This window comes from Spermophilus citellus (genome assembly GCF_964194105.1).
Source record: "Spermophilus citellus genome assembly, chromosome: 13".
Classification (NCBI taxonomy): Eukaryota; Metazoa; Chordata; class Mammalia; order Rodentia; family Sciuridae; genus Spermophilus; species Spermophilus citellus.
The window spans coordinates 56382471-56405858 of NC_138193.1; the positions used below are offsets into that span (position 1 = coordinate 56382471).

At 37.7% G+C, this 23388-nt stretch overlaps 1 protein-coding gene across 3 annotated transcripts in view; it reads left to right on the forward strand.

Annotated features, from left to right (window-relative positions):
• The window catches only part of PAIP2B (poly(A) binding protein interacting protein 2B), a 31470-nt gene that overhangs the window by 6995 nt on the left and 1087 nt on the right, over positions 1-23388 (forward strand). For 2 of the 3 annotated variants that reach the window (XM_081263905.1, XM_081263904.1), the window contains 2 exons: positions 18159-18307; positions 22239-22415. In XM_081263905.1, coding sequence (XP_081120031.1) covers positions 18170-18307; positions 22239-22415 — 315 coding nt within the window. In that variant the 5' untranslated portion in view covers positions 18159-18169. Of the gene's footprint in view, positions 1-6842; positions 6895-18158; positions 18308-22238; positions 22416-23388 lie in introns of all 3 variants that reach the window. The other variant, XM_081263906.1, reaches the window with a different exon arrangement.

Consider the following 23388-nt stretch of genomic DNA (forward strand, 5'->3'; position numbering starts at 1 on the left):
AGTGCCTTATATATTTTTGTGTTTATTTTATAGCCAGTCTTGTTACTAAGCTTCTATTATTTCTAATAGTTTACCAGTTGATTCTTAGTCTTGCTGAAAAATCAAAATCATATTTGCACATAAGGATAATCTTGCCTCTTTCTTTCCAATAGTGATACCTATTATCTTGTGTTCTTGACTAGTTGCATTGGATGGACCATTTGACTAGAATTAATTAGTGGTTATAATAGTTGATATTTTTAATCTTTTTCCTGTCTTTAATGGAAGTGCACTAAAAATTTGAAATAGGGATGCTTACATGTGTATAAATTGATTACATCAAAGGGCATGATTTTACTTATTCCTGGGTTTTGGGGGGTTCTTTGGTTTTTGTTTTGTTTTGTTTTTGGTACTAGGAGCACCCAACCACTGAGCCACATCCCCAGCCCTTTTTGTATTTTATTTAGAGTCAGAGCCTCTATAAGTTGATTAGGGCCTTGCTAAATTGCTTAGGCTGGCTTTGAACTTGTGATCATTGTGCCTCAGCCTCCCTAGAGCTGCAAGTACAGGCGTGCACCACAGGCTTGGCTCTGTTGTTTTTTGTTTGTTTGTTTTTGTGGTGCTGGTGATCTAACCCAGGGCCTTGTCAAACTAAGCCACACCCCCAGCCCATTGAATTTTATTAAATACATTTCTGGCAACTACTGAGATGATCATGTTTGTTTTTGTTTTTTTCTTGTTAATATGATACTATTTATTTTTTTAAAATTAACTGTTAATGGCTATTGTTGAATTTCTGGGCTGAACTTAAAGTGGTTTTGTTTTTAAATAAATTGCTTGATTTTATTTGCTCATGTTTTATTTGCAGTCACGTTTGTAGCATGGAAATCATTCTGTGATTGTAGTTTTCTTTTGTGCTAATGTTTGTTCAGTTTAGTGTGTTGAGCTACCTATATACAAATAAAGAATGTTCTCTTCATTTTTGTGTGTGTGCTTTGAAACAGTTGCCTGTTTTTGAAAACTAGGTGCAATGTGAGCTATAGACTTGTCTTGCCTACTCTTTAAAATGCAGTTACCTCAGGGAAGTAAAGTTTTTATGTGATAATTTTGGCAGAACAGAATGGTTTTCTAGTGAATCTACTTTTATTTGCTAGCAGTGTTCTTCATGTCTCTTTGTTGTTTAGGCTTTGGTGCTGGTGTTGAGTTATTAACACCATCTGAAGGCTTAGAGGACCTTTGGTTTAATATTGAACACATGTAACTGTTTGTGTACCTGCAAAACTACAGAACTACAATGTGCCTGTGAGGGCTCTGCTTTATCCCCACTGAAAGCAAGAAGTAATGCAGTAAAACTTTGCTGGACTAGAAGTTTTTAAGAATACGGTATTCTGGTTTAATTCTGTTAACTTGGAAGTAATATAATTGTGAAAACTTTTGAAATCTTAACTTCCTGTTGAATGCAGTTCTGAAATATAGCAAATGATTCCATTTTTCTTCTCTAGTAAATTTGGTATGTTCAGACCTAGTTTATGTTTCATTATAGAATTTCTAATGTTTGAGATTCACATGATGAAGATACTTGTTTAGAACTTTAGATGTAAGAGGATGAAACAGTACTGCTGTGTAAGATCAGTCTGGATGGGAAAAGTACCCTTTCCCGAGTAAATCTCTGGTAGCAGTTTGTTTGCTTATTTAACTCATGAAAGTAAAACACTTTCAATGAAAGGAGGCTGAGAGTAATAAGGAGATTATGTATTTTAATTGGAAATCTTTATTCGATATCAAAATAGAATACAGAGAATGCTTGTCTTTTGACCTAGAGAAGGAAGGTATTTTTCTATCTGTTGCATACCTGAGGTTCTCAAATTTGAGCGTGCATCAGAATCACCTGCAGGGCTTGTTACAATACACGTTGTTAGGCCCCACCCCAGAGTTGCTTGTCTAGGGTGGGGCCTGAGAATTTGCTTCTAACAAGTTTTTGCTGATGCCACTGGTTCACATACTAAATTTTTAAGAATCACCACCATTTACTAAATATGAATCATAAAAATCTAGTTCCAAAAGAAAGCTTAGTTTCTGGGAACACACAGGTTATGGGGCAAATCATGAAAGATTCAACCCTTGCTGCTAGCATAGTGCTGTGTTTGGTTTAGACAGAACAGGGGACTCTAGTAAATAGGATTTAGTGATGTAACCCCATGGGAATAGGAGTTAGATGTCCCTTCTGTGTCCTCCATCATTTAGCATTTAAGCTAGTTTAGAAAGGCCTGATTTTTTTTTTAAACTGGTAAAAGGCTTCGAGTGCTTGTTAAATTCAAAGCTTTATGTGTTTTTAAAGATACTAGCTATGTTTATTGTTAGGTTTTAGGGATTTTAATACTAATTTGAGATAATAAGAGAAACGTTTTCAGAAAGAGACAAATCACTGGAATTACCTTCCTGGATTGTTGGAGAATGTAGTCTGCTTCACAAAACATCAAGTGTGCTGTGGATTTTTCATATTTTTGTGATTTGTCCTTTGTATTGTTTGAGCTAATACTAATAATTCTGATCATCTTTTTGAAGTTGAAAAATGAAGGCCCAAATCATAAACCTGGCATAAAAATTACAAACTAGAAGCAGTTATTAAGGAATAGATGGGTATATACGAATATACATACAAATACACATATACATACATACATGCACGTGTAGATACAATGCACATATTTTTAAAAATTACTTGTTTACTTTTCTTTAGCTCAAGACAAAGACACTGTGCTGAATTTAGGCATTATATGTTGTAAAATCTTTGAGTTGAAGAGAGAAAACTTTGGGAGCAACACCTTTTTATAGAGGCAAAGTGCTTTAACAAGTTTTTCTTGCTTGTCAACTCTCTAATTCCTGTTGTTCCACTGTTAATAGCTTCAGTTTTTAAATTGACCAGCTGGTCCAGCCTGGACTGTTCAGAGGAATAACTGTATGGCAAACACTGGGTGGGGCAGATTCCCTACCTAGAAACATTCCTGTTTGGTTCCCTTTATACCCTTAGAGAAGGTATTCCTTAGATGAGGAAAAGGAGACTAGAGACTAGACCAGTGGTTCTGAAGCTTGTCTGCACATCATAAACAACCCAGGAGTTTTCTAAAAAGTAATCTAGATGTGTATGGGGGAGGCTCTATCCCAAACCATCTGAATTATTACCTCCTAGGTTAGAGATGCCTGGTTATCTGCATTGTAACAACTTCTTCAGACAATTTTATAGCTGGGCACTATGCCTCAGATCAGACCAGTGTTGGTCTCAGGTGAATTTTTAGCAGCCCTGAAATAAGAAAATAAGGACCACATAGTGTTTTTGTGAAATTTAATTTATTCAATTTAATGAATTGTCATTTGCACCGAATTAAGACTTTATGTATTTTATTGTTAAAATAGTATTTTATAAAATGATGTTGATAGGATGCTTTTACTCTCTTGACCTAGTTTGTGAGAAGTTCTAATCTTGTGTTTCCCTCAAAATATTTTCTTCTTTTCCCCCGCCCCCAGTACTGGGGGTTGTACCCAGGGGCACTTTATGCTGAGCTACATTTCCAACCCTTTTATTTATTTATTTTTTATTTTGAAACAGGGCCCAACTGAGTTTCTGAGGCTAGCATTGAATTTGTGATCCTCCTGCCTCAGCATCCTAAATTGCTGGGATTACAGGTGTGTGCCACTATGTCTGGCCCCCCAAATAGTATCAAAAACATACTGGTTTATGAAATCATGGAGATTGAATGCCTCTGATTTAATCATTCTTGGAAATTATTTTTTAAATGCTTTTGAATACTGATCCATAGAGAGTCTGAACCCCTTGACCAGGTGAGATTCAGAATTGAGAAATTTCCAGGTTTTAGAAAGACACTTTCTCTCTGTTGTGTAGTGCTGCATGGGTCTGGGGCAACACTTTTTTCCACACACCTTAATTCATTCAAGCAAAGCAAAAGTGTTTATACTAAGTGGGATAAATAAAGACTGTACATGGGGGCTAGGGATATAGCTCAGTTGGTAGAGTGCTTCCCTCTCATGCACAAAGCCCTGGGTTCAATCCCCAGCACTGCACAAAATAAATAAATAAATAAATAAACCAACCCTGGTTTATAAATGTTTCCTTTTTTAATATTTATTTTTTAGTTGTAGTTGGATACAATGCCTTTATTTTACTTATTTTTAAGTGGTGCTGGGGATCGAACCCAGGACCTCACATACTCTAGGCAAGTACTCTACTGCTCAGCCCCAGCCCCAGCCCTATAAGCAGTTCTTTAAAAAAAAAAAAAAAAAAAAAAAGTCTGTACATAGGTTCATATCAGTTCACTTCAAGTTTTACTGTCAGCTAAGTTTTCACATGAATTATGAATTTTTTTAGTTTTTAGAGCTTTGGCTATTGAAATTGTGCATAAGGGATTATAGACCTTTTGGGGGTCTGCTTTCTCTTCCTAAATGTACCAGCAAGCTTCAAATTAAATGGACTTTATTTGTGTATGGTAGGGAATATTATTTATTTTGATTTAAACATACTAGCAGGTTATATGACCTTGTTCACCTTTTTCTTCCAAAGACGTCAGTATTTTTGTTGAATATAATTTTTCTTCAGCCTGCTTCTACCACCTGCATTTGTAATATTTTTCTTTAAAAAAGTGAAACTTAGCATTTTGAAAAAAAAAAGGCATTTTGGAATTGAAGTGGGTAGTGGTTCTGAGCTTGGGTTTTGGGGTTGGCTCAGAAAGATGTAAGGTTAAGCCCCAATTGTGACATTTACAATGTTGTACTTTACACAAGGTATTTAATGCATCTCTGAACAATAGACAATTCATTGGGGAAAAAATGAGACAATAACAGCCATTGCCTTATAGGATTGTTGTAAAGATTAAAAGAATAGTTAGTGAATGTCTTAGAAGAGTTATTATTTTATTTTTGTTCTTTCTCCTTGCTTTTGGGTAGATTACTCTTTTGTTCTATGTAATTTGACTATTTAGTGGGTCTTCTCTTTTGCTTAGAGGTCTGGGGGAGTTTGCCTTGAATGCTTTCTCAACTCATAAGCTATTTTAGCTCCCTCTTTACAACTTAGATGTAAAATTCTGTTTCTTCAAACCTCCACACCAAAAAAAAAAAAAAAAAAAAAAAATCCATGGGTTCCTAAGCTCTGTATGGACAAGTAGAAAGTCTTCAAGTGTAGTTATTATTACATAGTGTGAAGCCTTTTACTCTCTAAAACATATTGCTCTTGACTTTTCTCCAGCATTGTGCCCCTGTTAGCCAGAGAAACATTCCCTTTTCTCCCGGAACAGTTCTGTCTTTAACTTGGTCTCACATTTCTCCAACAAATTACCTTTTCCCCAACCTGTGCAGAGGATTGAACCTAGGGCCTTATACATGCTAGGCAAACTCTCTGCCACTGTATTTTTTATTTTGAGACAAGATCTCAATAAGTTGCCCAGGATGGTCTCAAACTTGGAATCCTCTTGCCTTAGTCTCCCATGAAGGATTACAGGTGTGTGCTACTTCACCCAGCCAACTTAACTTACAAAAAATTTCTCCCACCCCAAATTGTTGCTCTTCCTGAATAGACTTGTAGTGTGTGCTGTTTTCTCTCTCTCATTACATAGGTATTTAGGCTGATTGGCTCCCCTCTTCCCACTTTGCTAAGGCAAACAATTCTTTTTTTTTTTTTAACCAAAAGTATATCAAATAAAATGAAAATGGTTCCTTTTTTTTTTTTTTTTTTGGTAGGAATCCCTGGTTTTCTTCCAGTTTAGATAGTTCCACTGTGGCAAACTATTATGCCTAACCCACAACTCATGAGAATGTGATAGCCACCTGGTGTTATTAAGTGCTAATAGTGAATAAGACTATCTCAGAATTTCCTGGAAGTGGGGGATTTTCCACCTTGAATAACTTAACCTGTCAAAAACAGATTCCAGAATGGGGTTGCCACTGGCCATGGGGAATAGCTGTTCATACCCCATGAAGAGTGCTCAGCTACAGATCCTTGCCCCTAAGGGTATGGGCTTCCTACCTGAATAATGAGATTTAGAATACAGAATTCTAGAAACAGCAGTTAATCAACAAATTATTTACTGGGGACAGGTGGGTGCCAGCTTCTTTCTTGCCCTCAAGAAGTTTTCAAGATGATAAATAGACTATTCCCAAACTGAATAATGAGTAATGTTGTCTCAAATATATGTGTAATCAATCAAATATAAAGTGGAGGCCAAACTAGGGGAAACTTAGGCACAGAGACCTCCTATTGTGGCATTTCTGATAAAACAAGTTGAAATTGTCATAGTCAGTCTTAAGACATTTATACACTTATTGATGAGGAAAGTTATACATATTTTATATGTAATAATTTTCCCATATAAATGTTTTGATAAATATTATCTTTAAAAACTTCAAGTATTTCCCCCTGTTAATAGTATGTAATAACTCTTTAGAGCTAGATCTGGAGAAGTTAAGGATACTGTGCTGACTGCCATTTGATGTTCTGGAAGGAAGATGGATTGCCTTTCAGTGGGAGGAGTAGAGTTTGAAGAAAGGTCTGGGTACAGAGTCACCAAGTGTTGGCAAATCTGTTGATTCTACCTTTGGAAGTGCCATTAAATGCTTTATGGAGTCTATTTCATGACTTGTTGTGTACATCTCTCATAGTGTAATGCTAACATCACAGAATATCCGTAGGACATTGTTTCTAAAAGTTTGTGAGTTAATAGATACTAGGTTAAAAGTGTAACAAATAGTTGTCTTCATTGATTTGTGCTCATATAACAAAATATTGGGAGGGAGCAATTTATAGAGAATAGAAGTTTGGTTTTTTGTTTTGTTTTGTTTTGTTTTGTTTTTAACAGTTCTGGAGGCTGGGAAGTTCAAGATCAGGGTACCAGCAGGTCCGGTATTCTGGTGAGGGCTGCTCTCTGCCTCCAAGATGGTGTTTTGTATCCTCTGGAGTAGTGAATCCCTGTGTCAGCAGAAGGGCAAAAGAGTCAAATTCTGTGTGAAGCTACTTTTATAATGGCCTTAATTCCATTCAAGAGGGTGGAGCCTAATCACCTCCTCATGGCTCAGCTCTTGATATTATCACTTTGGCTTTAAGTTTCAAAACCTTAATTTTGGATGGGATACGGTCACAGCACATCAATAGATAATAAATAAATAAATGCAATAAATTGGATAAATAAAACTAGGAAATGCTTTAAAAGGACTTCTCAGAGCACTGAATTTACATAGCCATGTATATGTGGATTGTGTTTGTTTCAAAGAGAATATACAGATTAGTAGAACACCAAATTGGGAACTGCTGATGTAGAAATTAGAGTAATTAGAATTTGTACTATTCCACACAGTCTGCCACTTTATTGGAAGAATTGTTTTTAGTCATCTTTAGTTTTTCTACCCATCAGAATTACCTATAGCAAATTATTGAGCAAAAATACGAATGTTGGGCCTTGACTCTGGCCTAACAATTCAGAACGCATGACAGGTATGGTTGTGGAAAAGCTTCCAAGCGATCTGAGGTATTTGTGAGACTGAAAATCACTGAATTAGAATATGCCTTCTCGCCATTTGCCATATGTGTTTTAATCCTATTTGAAAATGCTTGTTTTGTTTTCTTGGCTTTGGTCCAGGGAACCAGCTTAATGAAGTTCTCAGCCTTAATAAAGTTCATTGTTGTCATTCTTCTCAGAATGTCTGTATCAGATTTTCAGATTTCATTTCATCAATGGGGCAAATTTATCAAATAGTATAAGACAGTCTTTTTTTTGTTTTATTTTTGTTATTGCTTGGATTTTGCGGTGCTGGGATTGAACCCAGGGACTTGTACATGCAAGGCAAGCACTTTACCAACTGAGCTATGTCCTCAGCCCTTGAATAGTACAGGATACATCATACCATTAATAGAAAAGAGATTTATCAAATTGCTATTGTCTTTCTAATCTGGCAGCACTGAGTTTAATTTTGGGGGAGTGGTATCCCGGATTGAACTCAGGGACACTCGATCACTGAGCCACATCCCCAGCCCTATTTTGTGTTTTATTTAAAGACAGGGTCTCACTGAGTTCCTTAGCACCCTCCTTTTGCTGAGGCTGACTTTGAACTTGTGATCCTCCTGCCTCAGCCTCTGAAGCCACTGGGATTATAGGCATGAGCCACCCCACCAGGCCAAGTTTAATTTAAATAATGCCTCTATTTGTAATTTACCCTTGTTTTTATATTTTTTGTTATTAGGGATCACATAAATTATTTCTTTATCTTTCTCTCTCTCTCTCTTTTTTTGAAACACTGAGCTTAGCCCCATCCCATTTTTTTGTTTTATTTAGAGACAGGGTCTTGCTGAGTTGCTTAGGGTCTCCCCAAGTTGCTGAGACTGCCTTTGAACTCATGATCCTCCTGCCTCAGCCTCCTGAGCCCCTGAGATTACAGGTGTGCACCACTGTGCTTGGCTGTTTCTCTTTTTCTTGACTTTACTGTCAACCGATCTGTTTTCAGAATCTTCTTGTCAACTTCTTATTGCAGGTAAATTCAGTTTTCTGTGTGTTTAACACTCACTGACATTTTATTTGTAAGCACTCTTTTTGTATCATATGAAGATAAGTAATGTAGCATTTGTGCACTGAGGTCAACATAGAAAAACTTAGCAGGGTGATTACCTACTTGTTTTCTATTAAAAATTTGGCAGCTGCTGCTCCATGAATGAGTGAAATGGGAATACCAGGAACAAAAATCTTTTTCTTTTTAACAGTACTACTGGAGATTGGAGATAGAGGTGCTTTACCAATGAGCTTTATCTCCAGCTTTTTTTCTTCCTTCCTTCCTCTCTCCCTCCCTCGATCCCTCCCTTCCCTCCTTCTTGCTAAGTAACCCAGGCTGGCTGGAATTTTATATTCTTCTGCCTCAGTCTCCTGAGTTGCTGGGATTATAGGCCTGTGTCACCACACCCAGTGACAAAATCATTCTAATTAGAGATTAATTTGGAACTTGATTTTTAATCTCTATACATATCTCACTTATATTCCCTCACCCTTATGACAGTTGCACTACTCTCCCTGCCTTCTGTCTTCCTTGAATCCTCCACCAAATGATGGATAAAATCTGATGAGTTTATTTACTTAGTAAAAGAACAATTCTCAAATAAAGAGACAATTTAGTGCCAAGTATAACATGGCATATAAAAATATGTTCCACATGATTTTAAAGGCTTTATAAAGTTATTTCTTGTATTGCCTAAGTAGCTTTATATAGGTCCCACCCCCCCAACACCATTGCCACCCAAGAAAAAATGTGTGGCGGGGGGAGGGATATGACCCTGCAAAAAATTAGAAGAAGAAATGAAAGGCTAACTAGAAAGTTGGAGAATTAGAGTTTGACAGGTTAATTCAGCAACTGTCCAGTTAGGGAAACATACTTGGGAGACAGCATATCTGCCTCCAGGCAAGTGAAATCACCTGCCATAGGCTAACGATGTTTCCTGTGTCTTTGTATGGTTCAAATCCCTCTCCCCATGCTCTTTTTCCTGCTGCTCTGATTTAATGCTCACCCTGCAGTCATCTATCACTAAGAATCCTAGCCATTTGTATTTTGGAGCATGGTTGTGTATTCTCTTTTGTGTTCATAGCCTCTCCCTCTCTACTAGACCCTTTCTGTGAATGCTTAAACATGCCGCTGGCCTTTTCAGTGTTAGTTTCTGTGGACTTCTCACTCCTCCAGTTTCTGCCCATGCTTCCTTTGGCAGCTGGACTCCTTGAAAGAGTTACTTCACACATGCTGTCACCTGCATTTCAGCTCACTTCCATTTGACTTTCCCCCTTATTTGACTTTCCCCCTTATTTTTCTACATGGAAACTGCTCTTATTAAGGTAATCAGAAATCTCTAATTTCCTAATTCTGTGGATGCTCCTTAGCTTTCTTCTTCTTTGACCTTTTAGCAGTCTTCAGCATTCCCACTTCACTGGAAATGTGTTGATTTTCTGTGGTTACTGTAACAAATTACCCATAAACTAATGGCTTAAAACACAAAATTGATTCTTTCTCAATTCTGGAGGCCAGTATTCCAAAATCAGCCAGTATACCAAATCAGTAGAACTGCACTCCCTCTGAAGGCTTTAGGGGAGGATCTGTTCTTTGCCTCTTCTAAATTCTGGTGGCTGCAGGCCATACATATCTTTTGGTGAACTTCCATTTAATCTATTACACTGGAATTCTGCCTTCCTTGATTTCTGTATTGTCAAATTCTTCTGATTTCCTTCTCATTTCTAGATTCTACCTAACCTCTTTTCATATTATCCTCCTCCTCTGCCTGTCTTTTTAAAATCTTCACACACATCAGAGCTGAGCCTTGGACCATCTCTTCATCTCTCTTTGCTCTTTCTTTCTAGGCAGTGTTTTCTAGTCCCATGACTTCAGTTACCATTTATATAAATGACTACTCCAACTTTCTCTTTTTAGCCACACTTCTTCTATTCTTGATGCATATAGCCAACCTACTTAACATCACCATTTGAGTGTTTCTGAGGCGTTGCAAATTTAACATGTCCAAAATAGAACTCATCACCCTTCTTAGCCCACCCCACCATCGCCACCCAGGAAAAATTTTGCTCTTCCCACAGAATTCCTCAGCTTAGACAATGACATTACCATCTGCCCAGTTCTTTGTACCAAAATTATCTTTGATATTTCCCTCACCCCGATTCCCCACATCGCCTTCATCACCCAGAACTTCCTGAAATAGTTTTGGAGTTGGCCTACTTCTCTTCTCACTGCCACCATCATGAACCAAGCAACCGCCATATTTTCATCTGGATTAAGAGCATTAGCTGCCCTACTAGTCTCAGTATCCGCTCTGGGTCTCTCCAGTCCATTTTCCACATAGCAGCCTGAGTGAGTGCAAAACATAATTTGAATCAAGTCATTATATTGCTGAGAACTCCTTATAATGGCTTTCATCACTTTTAGGATAAAATCCAGAAGCCCCATATGATCCAGCCTATCTGCCTCTTCAGCCTCATCTCTTCCTTGTCCTTCTACTAGATGCCCATCTACCTTCTTTGTGTCCTGAAAAGATCTCTTCTGCCTGAGGCTTTGCACATGCTTCTTTCCTCTCCTTATTGCTGATTTATATTTTTTCAGGTATCAGTGAAAATGTTGCCCACACCTGAATTAGATTGGTTCCCCCTATATTTTTCTAATAGTCTCATTTACTTCTCACTTTACAGTATAAATCATAGTTACTCTTAATTATTTGCTTGTTTTTCTCCTAAGAGAATGTAAATACCACCAGGGCAAGAACTGTATATCCTGCTGCCAAAGCATCAGTCCCTAATGTAAATTGGCACTCAGATTTTAATAAATGAGTAGATTGAGCCAAGGGCTTGCATTTTTAAGATATAATGAGGAAAGGTAAAACCTGTATCCAGTGGCAGCATATTTGAAGTAAATAGAATTAAAGACTATTATCCACAATATTTAATTTTAAAAATAGTATTAAACAGGCTGGATGGAATAATGAAACTGTTGAAAACAGAATAGCAGAGGCTAGTTTTATTTTTTTAATTAATTAATTATTAATTTTAGGTACTGGGGATTGAACCCAGAGACACTTCACCATTGAAGTATCTCCCTAGTTCTTTTTACTTTTTATTTTGAGACAGTCTTGCCAAGTTTCCAAAGCTGGCCTTGAACTTACAATCCTCCTGCCTCAGGCTCCTGAGTTGCTGGGATTACAGGCATGTTCCACTGTGCCTGGCAGAAATGACTTTTTAATTGAGTCAAAAATCCCAAATATAGCCAGTCATGGCATTGCATGCCTATAATCCCAGTGATTTGGGAGGCTGAGAGAGGAGGATCACAAATTTGAGGCCAGCCTGAGCAAGACTGTATCTCAATTTAAAATTTAAAAAAAAGGGGCTGGAGATGTAGCTCAGTTATAGGGTGCCCCTAGGTTCATTCCCTGGTACCACCTACACACCCCAAACTGTTATTATGGGCATAATTCAGATTTTATAGCTTATTAAATATCTCATATAGATCCAAAGAACAGCTATTTTTGGTAAGAGTATATTGGATCTGAAAGGTGTAGGTGTTCATTATGGCTGGTAACTAAGGCCCCTATTTTAAGCCAGATATTTTAGACATAAGCCCTTGACCATGGTAAAGTACTAAAGCAAATGCTCTGCAGGGTTTAGTACCCCTGTATATATTCAGAACATGAGAGGGAAGGTAGGGTGGGGGAGCGATAAGTTTCAAAGTGTTCTTAGATTTCTTAATGCCAAATACCTATTGGGTAAAAGTGAAGAACTGGAAATGGGAAATTTAATGATGATAATCTTATCATACCCTGTTTCTTCCCCAAGTTGGAAACATCCATTTGCTTCCCTAGGAGCTACCAGTGTCCAGCAAAATTCCTACCCTATTACTAAAGGAATGGGGCACTTGAAGCACCAGTTCACTCTCACCCAGTAGGCCCACAAGCCAGTGTTGTTCTTATACTAACCCACAGATTGAGAGCTTAGTCCCACCAGACTGTCACCCACTGCAGACTCCAAAATTCCAGATCTCTTGCTGTATATGGTGGTACATGCTTGTAATCCCAGTAGCTCAGGAGGCTGAGGTAGGAGGATAACAAGTTCAAAGCCAGATTCAGCAACTTAGTGGGCCCTGTCTCAAAATAAAAAATAAAAGGGGCTGGAGATGTGGCTTAGTGGTTAAGTGCCCCTAGATTCTATCCCTCTAGGCAGAATGGCAGCTATTATGAATACACACAACAATAAGCATTGGCAAGGATGTGGGGAAAATGATAACACTCATACACTGCTGGTGGACTGAAAGTTAGTGCAGCCAATATGGAAAGCAGTATGGAGATTTCTTGGAAAATTGGGAATGGAACCACCATTTGACTCAGTATCCCTCTCCTCCATCTGTCTATACCCAAAGGACTTAAAAACAGCATACTACAGGGACCCAGCATACTACAGGGACACAGCCACATCAATGTTTATAGTGGCACAATTCACAATAGCTAAACTGTGGGACCAACCTAGTTGCCCCTCAGTAGATGAGTGCATTAAAAAAATGTAGCATAGGGCTGGGGATGTGGCTCAAGCGGTAGCGCGCTCGCCTGGCGTGCGTGCGGCCCGGGTTCGATCCTCAGCACCACATACAAACAAAGATGTTGTGTTCGCCGAGAACTAAGAAAAAATAAATAAATATTAAAAATTCTCTCTCTCTCTCTGTCCCTCTCTGTCCCCCTCTCTCTCACTCTATCTTTAAAAAAAAAATGTAGCATAAATACACAATGGAATATTACTCAGCAATAAAAGAAAATAAAATCATGGCATTTGCAGGTAAATGGATGGAGTTAGAAAAGATAATGCTAAGTGAAGTTAGCTAATCCCCAAAACCAAATGCTGAATGTTTTCTTTGATGTAAGAGGCTGATTCATAGTGGGGTGGGGAGAGGGAACATGGGAGGAACAGACGAATTCTAAATAGGGCAGAGGGGCTGGAGGGGAAGGGAAGGGGCATGGAGTTATTAATGATGGTGGGATGTGATGATCATTATTATCCAAAGTACAGGTATGAAGACATGAACTGGTATGGATATACTTTGTATACAACTAGAGATATGAAAAAATGTAGTATATGTGTAATAAGAATTGTCATGCATTTTGCTGTCTCATATAAATTTTAAAAAATTAATTAAAAAAAATCCAGACCTCCAGAACTTCTGACCAGCTGGCTTCTAATTGAGATTTCCACAACCCCATCCTTAGGTACAGTTAATTTGTTAGAGCAGTTCACAGAACTCAGGGAAACATTTATGTTTACTAGTTTATTATACAAGATATTTTAAAGAATACAAATAAATAGCCAGATGAAGAGAGATATAGGGTGAGATTTGGAAGGATCCTGAGCCCAGGAGTGTCCATCCCCAGAAGTTGGCTTCACCATCTTGCTAGAATGTGGATGAGTCGTTTTTTTACCTTCCTGTCAGCCTCCACACATTCAGCTGTCCAGAAGCTTTCAGAACCCTTTTTTATTTTTTTTAAATGAAGGTTTCATTGCATAAACATGATTGAAACATAGACAACTGTGTAACAATGTAATTAGACAAAAAAGGTATGATCTAATGCTAATAAATGAGTGGGGAAAACCAGCAAAGCCTGTCTGTTCAAGATTCTTCTTGGCCTCTCTGTGCAGATTTCCTTGCTCCGAACTATGGGACAGGACCCTTTTTAAAAAAGGCTTATGATCTAGTGTCAGACAAGATGTGTCAGAGAATTTCTTTATGACTAGCTGAGAAATAGAAAGGTAGGGGGAAGATTAGAGTATAAGTTTAGTTTCTTTTTTCTGCTGTACTGGGCTTGAACCCAGAGATTCTCTACCACTGAGCTATATCCCCACCCCTGTTTATTTTGCTACAGGGTCTCACTAAATTGCCGAGGCTGGCCTTGAACTTGCAGTTGTCCTGCCTCAGCCTCCCAAGTGGCTGGGATTACAGGTGTGCACCACTGAGCCCAGCTATATTTTTAATTTCTATGACCTGGCTTGAAGAAGAGAAGTTCTGGTATCTGTGGTATGCCTTGGGGACAAAACGGATCAGGTGAAAGGAGGACACAAGGTTAAAGAGAGACAGGGATTCCAGTTTCTGAAGCCTAAAGTACCTTTTATAACTATCTAGGACTGGAAATGTAGCTCAGTGCTTGCCTAGCATACATGAGGCCCTAGATTCCATCCCTAACACTGAACTGAGTAAATGGATAGATAGATGGATGGAATTATGGAATTATGGAACTATGGATGAAACCACAAATATACATACATTATAAAATCACAAGTAACACCTCCATGTTGAGTTTATGGTAATTACCATTGCCTTTCTCATGAACAAGTGCATTGTGTAATTTGCTCTGTGTTCTACCTTGCTCTTAAATCAGAAGGGGTATTCTATTCTTTTTCTGCCTTCCCTTTTTCCTTATGATCATATGCACTTAGTATTTATTTTTTTGATAAAGGCAGATGTTTTAGAAAACTGAACTCTGATTCTCTGTGGACAATTTCCACATGGATGGGGAGAAATGCTGATTGTAAACAACAGCCAAATAAAAATTTGGAAATACAATACAGGATAACCTGCTACTCAGAAAAGTAGAGAACCTGTAAGAGTCTCTGTTTAGGAATACCACACTTACTTATGCAGTTGCTCTGGCATTTAAAAATGACTTGCTTCTGTCATTTCTATGCTGCAAATGGAAGTAGTAAAAATAAAGAACAGGATTCCTCCTTTAGCCCTGTAGAATTGTTTTTAAGATCCAGTATTGCAATAAATATTGTCTTATTTTGTCTCTAACTATCTAAAATATGTCTTGAGGAGGAGGCATAGCGTTCCCTTTTGAGCGTGAAGCTGGCTTTTGGTTTTGCTTTGCTGCAGCTGCCTATTGCCATTGATGATTGTTCTTCTCTCATTTTTGGAGAACAAGAGGGAGGGAATGCAATCTGAGTGATTTCCGTTTAAATAAATAAATAAATAAAATATGTTAAACAGATATATTTCTTACCAGGTCCCCCATTTAAACCTATAGTAAATTTAATGGGTTCTGCTTTAAATGGAATTCTTTTAGAAGGATCAGTGAGTTGTTTTTCCATGTATTCATTACTATTCACAGTTCTACTTGCCTTTTTACAAGATTAGGGCTTTATTTGTTTTTCTTTTTCTTTTAGTGGTACTAGGAACTGAACCCAGGGGCAGTCTATCACTGAGCTACATTCCCTTTTTACTTTTTATTCTGTGGGCAGATTCTTGCTAAGTTGCCCAAGCTGGCCTTGAATTTGGCAATCCTGCTGCCTCAACTTTCCAAGTGGCTGGGATTAACAGGTGTATGCCACCACGTCCAACTACAAGAGTAGATTTCTAATGTTCATAACAGTTTAGGAATTTTGCAGAAACTAAAGAAGATTAAGTAAGAAATTTTTAGTATACTCAGATGCAAAGAAAGGCTTTTAGGTGTGTTGCCAAGATGGAGACAAGAGGGAAATAATTTGTTAAGAAACTATAAAGAAGCCCCAAGGAATTAGGTGGAAGCAAGATGGGATAGAGAGAGAAAGTTGCCAAAGCACAATTAAGCCACAAGTATTTATGGAGTCTTTAATGTTGTGGTAAGTTACAAAATATATGCACCTCAAGTCTTGTTTTTCAGGAATTGAGATCTAATTGGAACAAGAAAGGTTATGCACATGAAACAGAAAAAACTGAAAGAATTTTAACATGGTACTCCCTAGGTACAGTAGGATAGAGAAGAAAAGTGAGTGAAGACTGGAATGTTTTTTGAAGAATGGTTAATATTAAGAGGAAGAGTAGAAAAAAGACACATTGTCAGTGATAACAAAACACCAAAATGGATTACAAGCCAAAGCAAACTCTTTTTTTCCATACATATGCACCTTTAAGAGTCATAGACTGACATACACACACAAGCTGTAAGCAAAGATGAAGGCTAGCAAATATGGCCACCAAAAATAATGAAGCAAATATAGCTAGGCATGGTGTTGCATGTCTGTGATTCTAGCGACCTGGGAAGTTGATGTGGGAGGATTTCAAGTTTTAGGCCAGCCTCAGCAACTTAGGGAGACTGTTTTAAATATAAAAAATAAGAGTTGGGGTGTAGCTCAGTGGTAGAGTTCTTGCCTAACGTGCAAGGTCTTCGGTTCAATTCCCAGCACCACAATAAATAAATAAATGGCTAGGGATATAATTTAGTGGTAGAGAGCCACTGAGTTCAATCCCCAGTACTGCAAAAAATAATAGTAAGAAACCAATGTAGTAATTATTTTACTTGTTTTTATAAAATATTTTTAATTTAAAAAAAATTAAACTAATACGTGTTCTTACCAAAGATAAGGAAAATCCATAAATCTTAATAGAAAAATGGCCATTAAACATTTCACAATACTTAGCCTCAGTAAAAATTAAAGAAGTGTAAACAATAAAATGCAGGTTTTCTCTTATGAGACTAGGAATGGTTTAAAAATAATAGTATTCATGAATGTGAAAAACAGGTACTTACACACTACTGGGGGGATTTAAATTCTTTTGGGAGGGTGGCAATAAATCAAGATACTTAAACAAAGGAACATACTCTTCAATGTAGCAGTTATAAAGAAATCATCAGAAAAAAATAAATACCAGAAGTTCATCCAAACTTTACAATACAGAAACATTTGACATACTCCAAAAGACCTATGGCTATATTAACACAAATGAGAAAAAAAAACGGTGGGGCTTAATGCATCATGATCCTGTTACTGCTGAGAATGGAAATTTGGGGAACATGTGTATGTCTGTATCTACATACATGCCAGGTGTCAGGAAGTTTCTGTGCACCACCACATTGTTAATTATTATTAACTTTAGATGGTTGGACAACTGGTGATTTTTTTTCTACTTTTTGCTTATCATACAATGAACACGTATTATTTTTTTGAAATACATTTAAAGAAACACAAAGTTTGAGAATCAGAATAAGGAGCAGGTGCTTACAGTGTTCATTAAGAATGTATACTCGGGCTGGGGATGTAGGTTAGTAGTAGCACACTTGCCTAGCATGTGTGAAGCCCTGGGATCAATCCCCAGGACTACAAAAAGAATTAAGAAATAGAAAAAGAATACATTCTCTCTTTCTGTTTAATCATTAAGGAAGCGGATCTGGATTAGGTTCTAGGACCTTCAGGAATTTGGCATGGGAAGATTCCTTACCCCCACCCTATCCTATGCCTCTTGCCTAGGGAAAAAAAATAATAATAATAAGCCTAGACCCTTTTTTTTCTCTTAACTCTTTAAGAATTGTACATCTGTATAGTTGGTAACTGCAGGATATGTTTGGCTTGATAACAATAAGTCTTTTTTTAATGGCTCTTTTATTTTATTTATTTATATGTGGTGCTGTTTTATTTATTTGTATGTGGTGCTGAGAATCAAATCCAGGGCCTCACACATACCAGGCAAGTGCTCTACCACTGAGCCACAACTCCAGCCCCACAGTTATAGTCTTAACAGTCTCTGTTCATTTAAGTCTTTGGCTCAGAACTTCAGAAACTTCTAAAAGAACTTAAATGTTGTGGGTTTACATTTTCTTGATCCTTGTATTCATTTTATCCTTTCTTTTGCTCCTATAGAGTCTGTCATAATGAATGGATCAAGTGTGGCAAATACACCACCCAGTGTAAAATCCAAAGAGGACCAGGGACTAAATGGGCATGATGAAAAAGAAAACCCATTTGCAGAATATATGTGGATGGAGAATGAAGAGGACTTCAACAGACAGGTAAAGAAAGAAGTAGAAGCTGATGATACATGTAACTCAATAGCTGTAATATTTTCTGTAAAAATAAAAACGGCTGGGTGTGGAGGAGCACACATAATCCCAATGACTCAAGGTGGCTGAGGCAGGAAGATTGAAAGTTTGAGGCCAGCCTCATCAACGTAGCAAGATCCTGTCTCAAGGGGGAAAAAGGCAGGGGATACAGTTCAGTAGAGAGCACCCCTGGGTCAATTACGCAGTACCACCAAAAAAGGGGAAGGTGTCACTGGTTCCCTTGCACACCTGTATGGAGGATTGAACCCATGAATGCTTTACTACTGAGCCATATTCCCAGCATTTTTGTTTGTTTTTGAGACAGGATCTCTTTAAGTTGCCCTGGCTGGCCTTGAATTTGTGATCCTCTGCCTCAACCTCCCCAAGCAGATGGGATTACTGAGTACCTGGGATGGCAAGCTTGTACCACCCCACCCAGCTATCTAAGGTCTTTTATCTTGAAATTAAGTGCTTATACTATGGAACAATAAGAAATAGAATGGTAATGAGCTTGCTTTTCTGTACTTTGAAGTTCATTGATTTTATTTTCTTATTGGAAATGTGAAACGTGCTTCATTTTGAAAATAAATGCAGGGCTGGGGATGTGGCATGCGTGCGGCCCGGGTTCGATCCTCAGCACCACATACCAACAAAGATGTTGTGTCCGCCGAGAACTAAAAAATAAATATTAAAAAATTCTCTCTCTCTCTCTCCCTCTATCACTCTCTCTTTAAAAAAAAAAAAGAAAATAAATGCAGACATAATAGATGTTTAAGAACTCTAAGCGAAAATAAATATATTTTCTATGGGATTTTAGAATAGTTGCATTTAGCTTTTGTGTTGACCTGTATGACTCTGCCTTTAACTAGCCTCTGACTGGAAAAAAATTTGCTGAAAGCATAAACAATTTGTCCTGGCTTTGATAATACTTGTTGACATGCTCTTAACCCTGCTGATTAGGACTGGGACTTAAGAGCCAGATGTTTACACTGGAGGCCAGATGTGGGCTTCTGTATCTAAGAATATAGCAAACTGAGGCAGGGTACTTGGAAAAGTACTGGAAACCTAGCAGCTTACAGAAACATGCACACACACCCAAAGAGGTTGAGGAAAGATAGTTTAGAAACTTTAAAAATTATAACTTGTTTCAGAACTAGGAAAGCAGTGACAGTTATATCCTGCCAGGCCCTTAGAAAGGCTAAGCAGGTAAACGATTGTTTGCTTGAATTCTCCCAACCCTAATATTTTACAGGAAATACTAATTTTGTAACATTATTTTCCAATTGGTATGTGATGTCAAGCCAGGGGATTGAGTATTTAAGAGAAACTTTGGAACTCCTCGAGAGCAGGAAGATTTAGGATCTCAGATCTGATTGATGTAATTTCTGCTTACACCCCTATAGGTCACTTTGTTTGACCATGGTGAACTATACAGTTTTTAACCACAATCAAGTTGTTTTCATCTTATTCTATTTTCTCAGATTTCTTATTGGAAAGTGCCTCACATATGCTAGAAGATATTATATCTGGGTTACCAGCTATAGAATCCAATGTCTTCTCACTTTAGGTTCAACTCAAGATTCATTGTATGCAGAACACCATACAAGCTCCCAAAACTAGGAATGAGACATTGATCTTTTGATAACTCATTGAATTTGATGCTGAAAGAATTTGAAATGTAGCTGTGAGAGGAGAAAGAATTAAGTTCCAATAAAAATAGTATCAGTCATCTTCAGAAAGTATAACTGAGAAAAGAAGGGAAGAAGTAAGATTAAACATACCAGTTTATTGTAAATGGCTTGTTTATACCCTCCGCCCGGCTTCCATGGAATTTTTAAGAAGAAAAGACGCCTATTGTTAAGGGTTGGAGGAGGCAAAAAACCAGTTATATGTAGTGTATAAAATGTGCTTTTACTCCCTGTCTACACTGTGGAAAGAGATGAAGAATGCTTATTGAATTTTTAAATCTTATGATTCTTTTGTATGTATATTTCTAATTATCAGGGGACTTTTTACTCTAAGCTCCTGCCGTTTTCCCATGGTGTCTAGTAAGAGTAGGGTAGGTACATTCCAAAATGTCAGTAATCTCCATTCAGGTCTGAGTGTTGAAATTAAGGTGGCTTTTTTCCTTCTTGTTTGGTATTCTTCATATTTGGTATTAAGTCTTGGTATTACTTATTTGGTATTACTTTCTCATCTGTTTTTGTTTCTTTTTTCTTTCCTTTTTCTTTCTTTCTTTCTTTTTTTTTTTTTTTTTTTTTTTTTTTTTTGTAAGTAGATGGACACAGTGCCTTTATTTTATTTATTTATTTTTATGTAGTACTGAGGATCGAACCCAGTGCCTCACATGTGCTAGGCAATGCTACAACCCCAGCCCTAATTTCCCAACTCTTATACAAAGAAAACAGCTTACTGCTACAATTCAGGAAATAGTTTTGCATAGTAAGCCCCAGAAAGAGAAATATATGAAGTAAAATGCTTCAGAAAGGGAATATATAAAAGAATGGAGCAAGAAAATTCCAGGAAATTTCAAACACAAAGTCATGTTAAATCTTGTGGCTTGGAAATATTTTGTTGTGGTTATTTTAATAACTTCATAACTATGTAATTCACTTGACATTTTTTAAAAATGTGACTAATTACAAAGTTAAAATCCTTTCCTTAAATCTTACCACCAGTGACTTGTGAGTTGTATAGGCTAATTTGAAAAATCATTTTTTGCTTGATGTTCATTCTAGTGGTGGCGCTAGTGAGCTGTGAGTTTGTCATCAGGATGTAGGCGAGGAATTTGCCAGATGTGAGGCAGGAAGCCTGTTAAAGTCACTGGAAAATCTGCAGAGCTTACTATGAGTAACAGTGTTTGCAAAGAAGTGTAAAATATTCTAGATGTATTTGTTGCTTTAGTTTGGGGCAGAGTTTAAGAAATATGGAGTTTAAATATTCATACATTTCTTCTTACTTTGAGAGAATACTATATTGATGACATGGTTGGTTTTCTAGTGATATGCCACGAAGTATCTTTTTTTTTTTTTTTGAATGGGGGTACCAGGGATTGAACCCAGGGGCACTGAGCCACACCCCCAGCCCTATTTAGTATTTTATTTAGAGACAGGGTCTCACTGAGTTGCTTTGTGCCTCACCTTTGCTGAGGCTGGCTTTGAACTTGCAATCCTCCTGCCTCAGCCTCCTGAGTTGCTGGGATTACAGGTAAACACCACTGCACCCAGCCACAAAGTATCTTTTGTGTCTGAGGTTCTGAAATTACTTTTCTGCCTTGAGGATCTCATTACTAGAAAAGTGGGCCAGGAGCTAAGAATTAGTTTTGATTTAATCTCCACTATCCAAGTAGTACAATAATTACATACTTTCTGTATCTTTTACATATTTCCTATAAAATGGGAAATTTAAGAATTTCTTTCTTAACAAGACTGAGAAAAGAATTTTAAGCTATAAAATGATTTTCCACAAGGCCATAGAAATGGAAAATACCTGGTACATATTGTAGGTCTTACAAGATGTGTGAATTTTTTTTTTTAAATATCTTTTTTGGTTGTAGGTAGACACAATACCTTTATTTTATTTATTTATTTTTGTGGTGCTGGAGATTGAACCCGGGGCCTTGTACATGCAAGAAAAGCAACTCTACCAACTGAGCTATATCCCCAGCCCAAAGACCTAAAATTTTTAATAACTATTTCTCTCTTTTATTGTTGATGAAATTCAGCTAAAAATTAAAAATCGTGTTTTTCCTAACCAATCATAACAAGCATCTTAATTCTTAAATCTCATACAAATTCATCTTAGCTTCAGAGCAATAACCTTTGACGGGAAGGATTGGGGGCTTCCTGGTAGGGATGCGTCCCCTGGATAGGATATCTGAGGTGCTCCCTTTGCATGCCAGGTGGAGGAGGAGCTGCAGGAGCAAGACTTCTTGGACCGATGCTTCCAGGAGATGCTGGATGAGGAAGACCAAGACTGGTTTATTCCAGCACGAGACCTGCCGCAGGCCATGGGACAGTTGCAGCAGCAGTTAAATGGACTGTCCGTCGGGGATGACCATAATTCTGAAGATATTTTGGTAAGAACCATGTGTATTTCCACATAAGACAGTAAAAAGAATGTAGAATTTGGAGTCACAGACTTTTTCTGGCCCTCAATCTTTTGCAAGTGTCTGGAGCCCTCTGAGCTGCTGTTTCTTCACCACTTAGATGGGCATTGATGAGAGGGTGCAGTGAAGACATGATGCCACCTTTCATTCCCCTGCCCTGCTAGTGGGCTTTCATAAAACTATTCAGACGAATGATAAATTTGAATACTCAAGATCAGGTTTGGTTTCACATGATCTGTTGAGGGCCGTCTGGCTGTGACATGTCACCCCATTTATCACCAGGGTTGTTTCTGCTGACCTGACTAGATGGTGTCCCTTCCTCCTTCACTACTCTATGTGTGTCTTGCCTGAAGCTGCAAATTGAGGATGATCTTCCCCAGTAGAGGAAGCCCGTTCTCTGGTCAAGAATTTAGAGTAGCTGTGCTTCCCTGCTAGAACCTCCAAACAGGCTCTGAAATGATCACTTGCTGCTATCTTCCTCTTTACTGTCGCCCAAGTCTGTATTTAATAAACCTAAGTTCTGAATGTTTGTATCATAAAAATTGCCTGTTCATTTTAGAAGGAGTATATTCCTGAGAGGTCATTTGCCACTTATAATTAGACCAGATAAATAAATTTCTTGCCTTCCATGTTTATGTAACATCAGAATTCTGTATGCATTATGTTTTTCACCCAACTTGTGTCTCAAATGTTTATGCCCTGAAGTTTGCTGAGTTTTGGGGTATTCACAACAGAGGTGTGAATATATTTATAACCCAAAAATGAAGAAAAGTGGAAATTATGGTAACCAAGACCGGTTTCATGGAGTTCTGATTTTCATGAAGTTGAGATACTTGTGAAATGAAAATTCTTTTTAGAGTTGAACTGAAAGGCCTCTGATGAGATTGTGAGAAGCATCAGGAAGGGAACAGAATCTCAAACAGGAAAGAGAAAATGAGCTAAG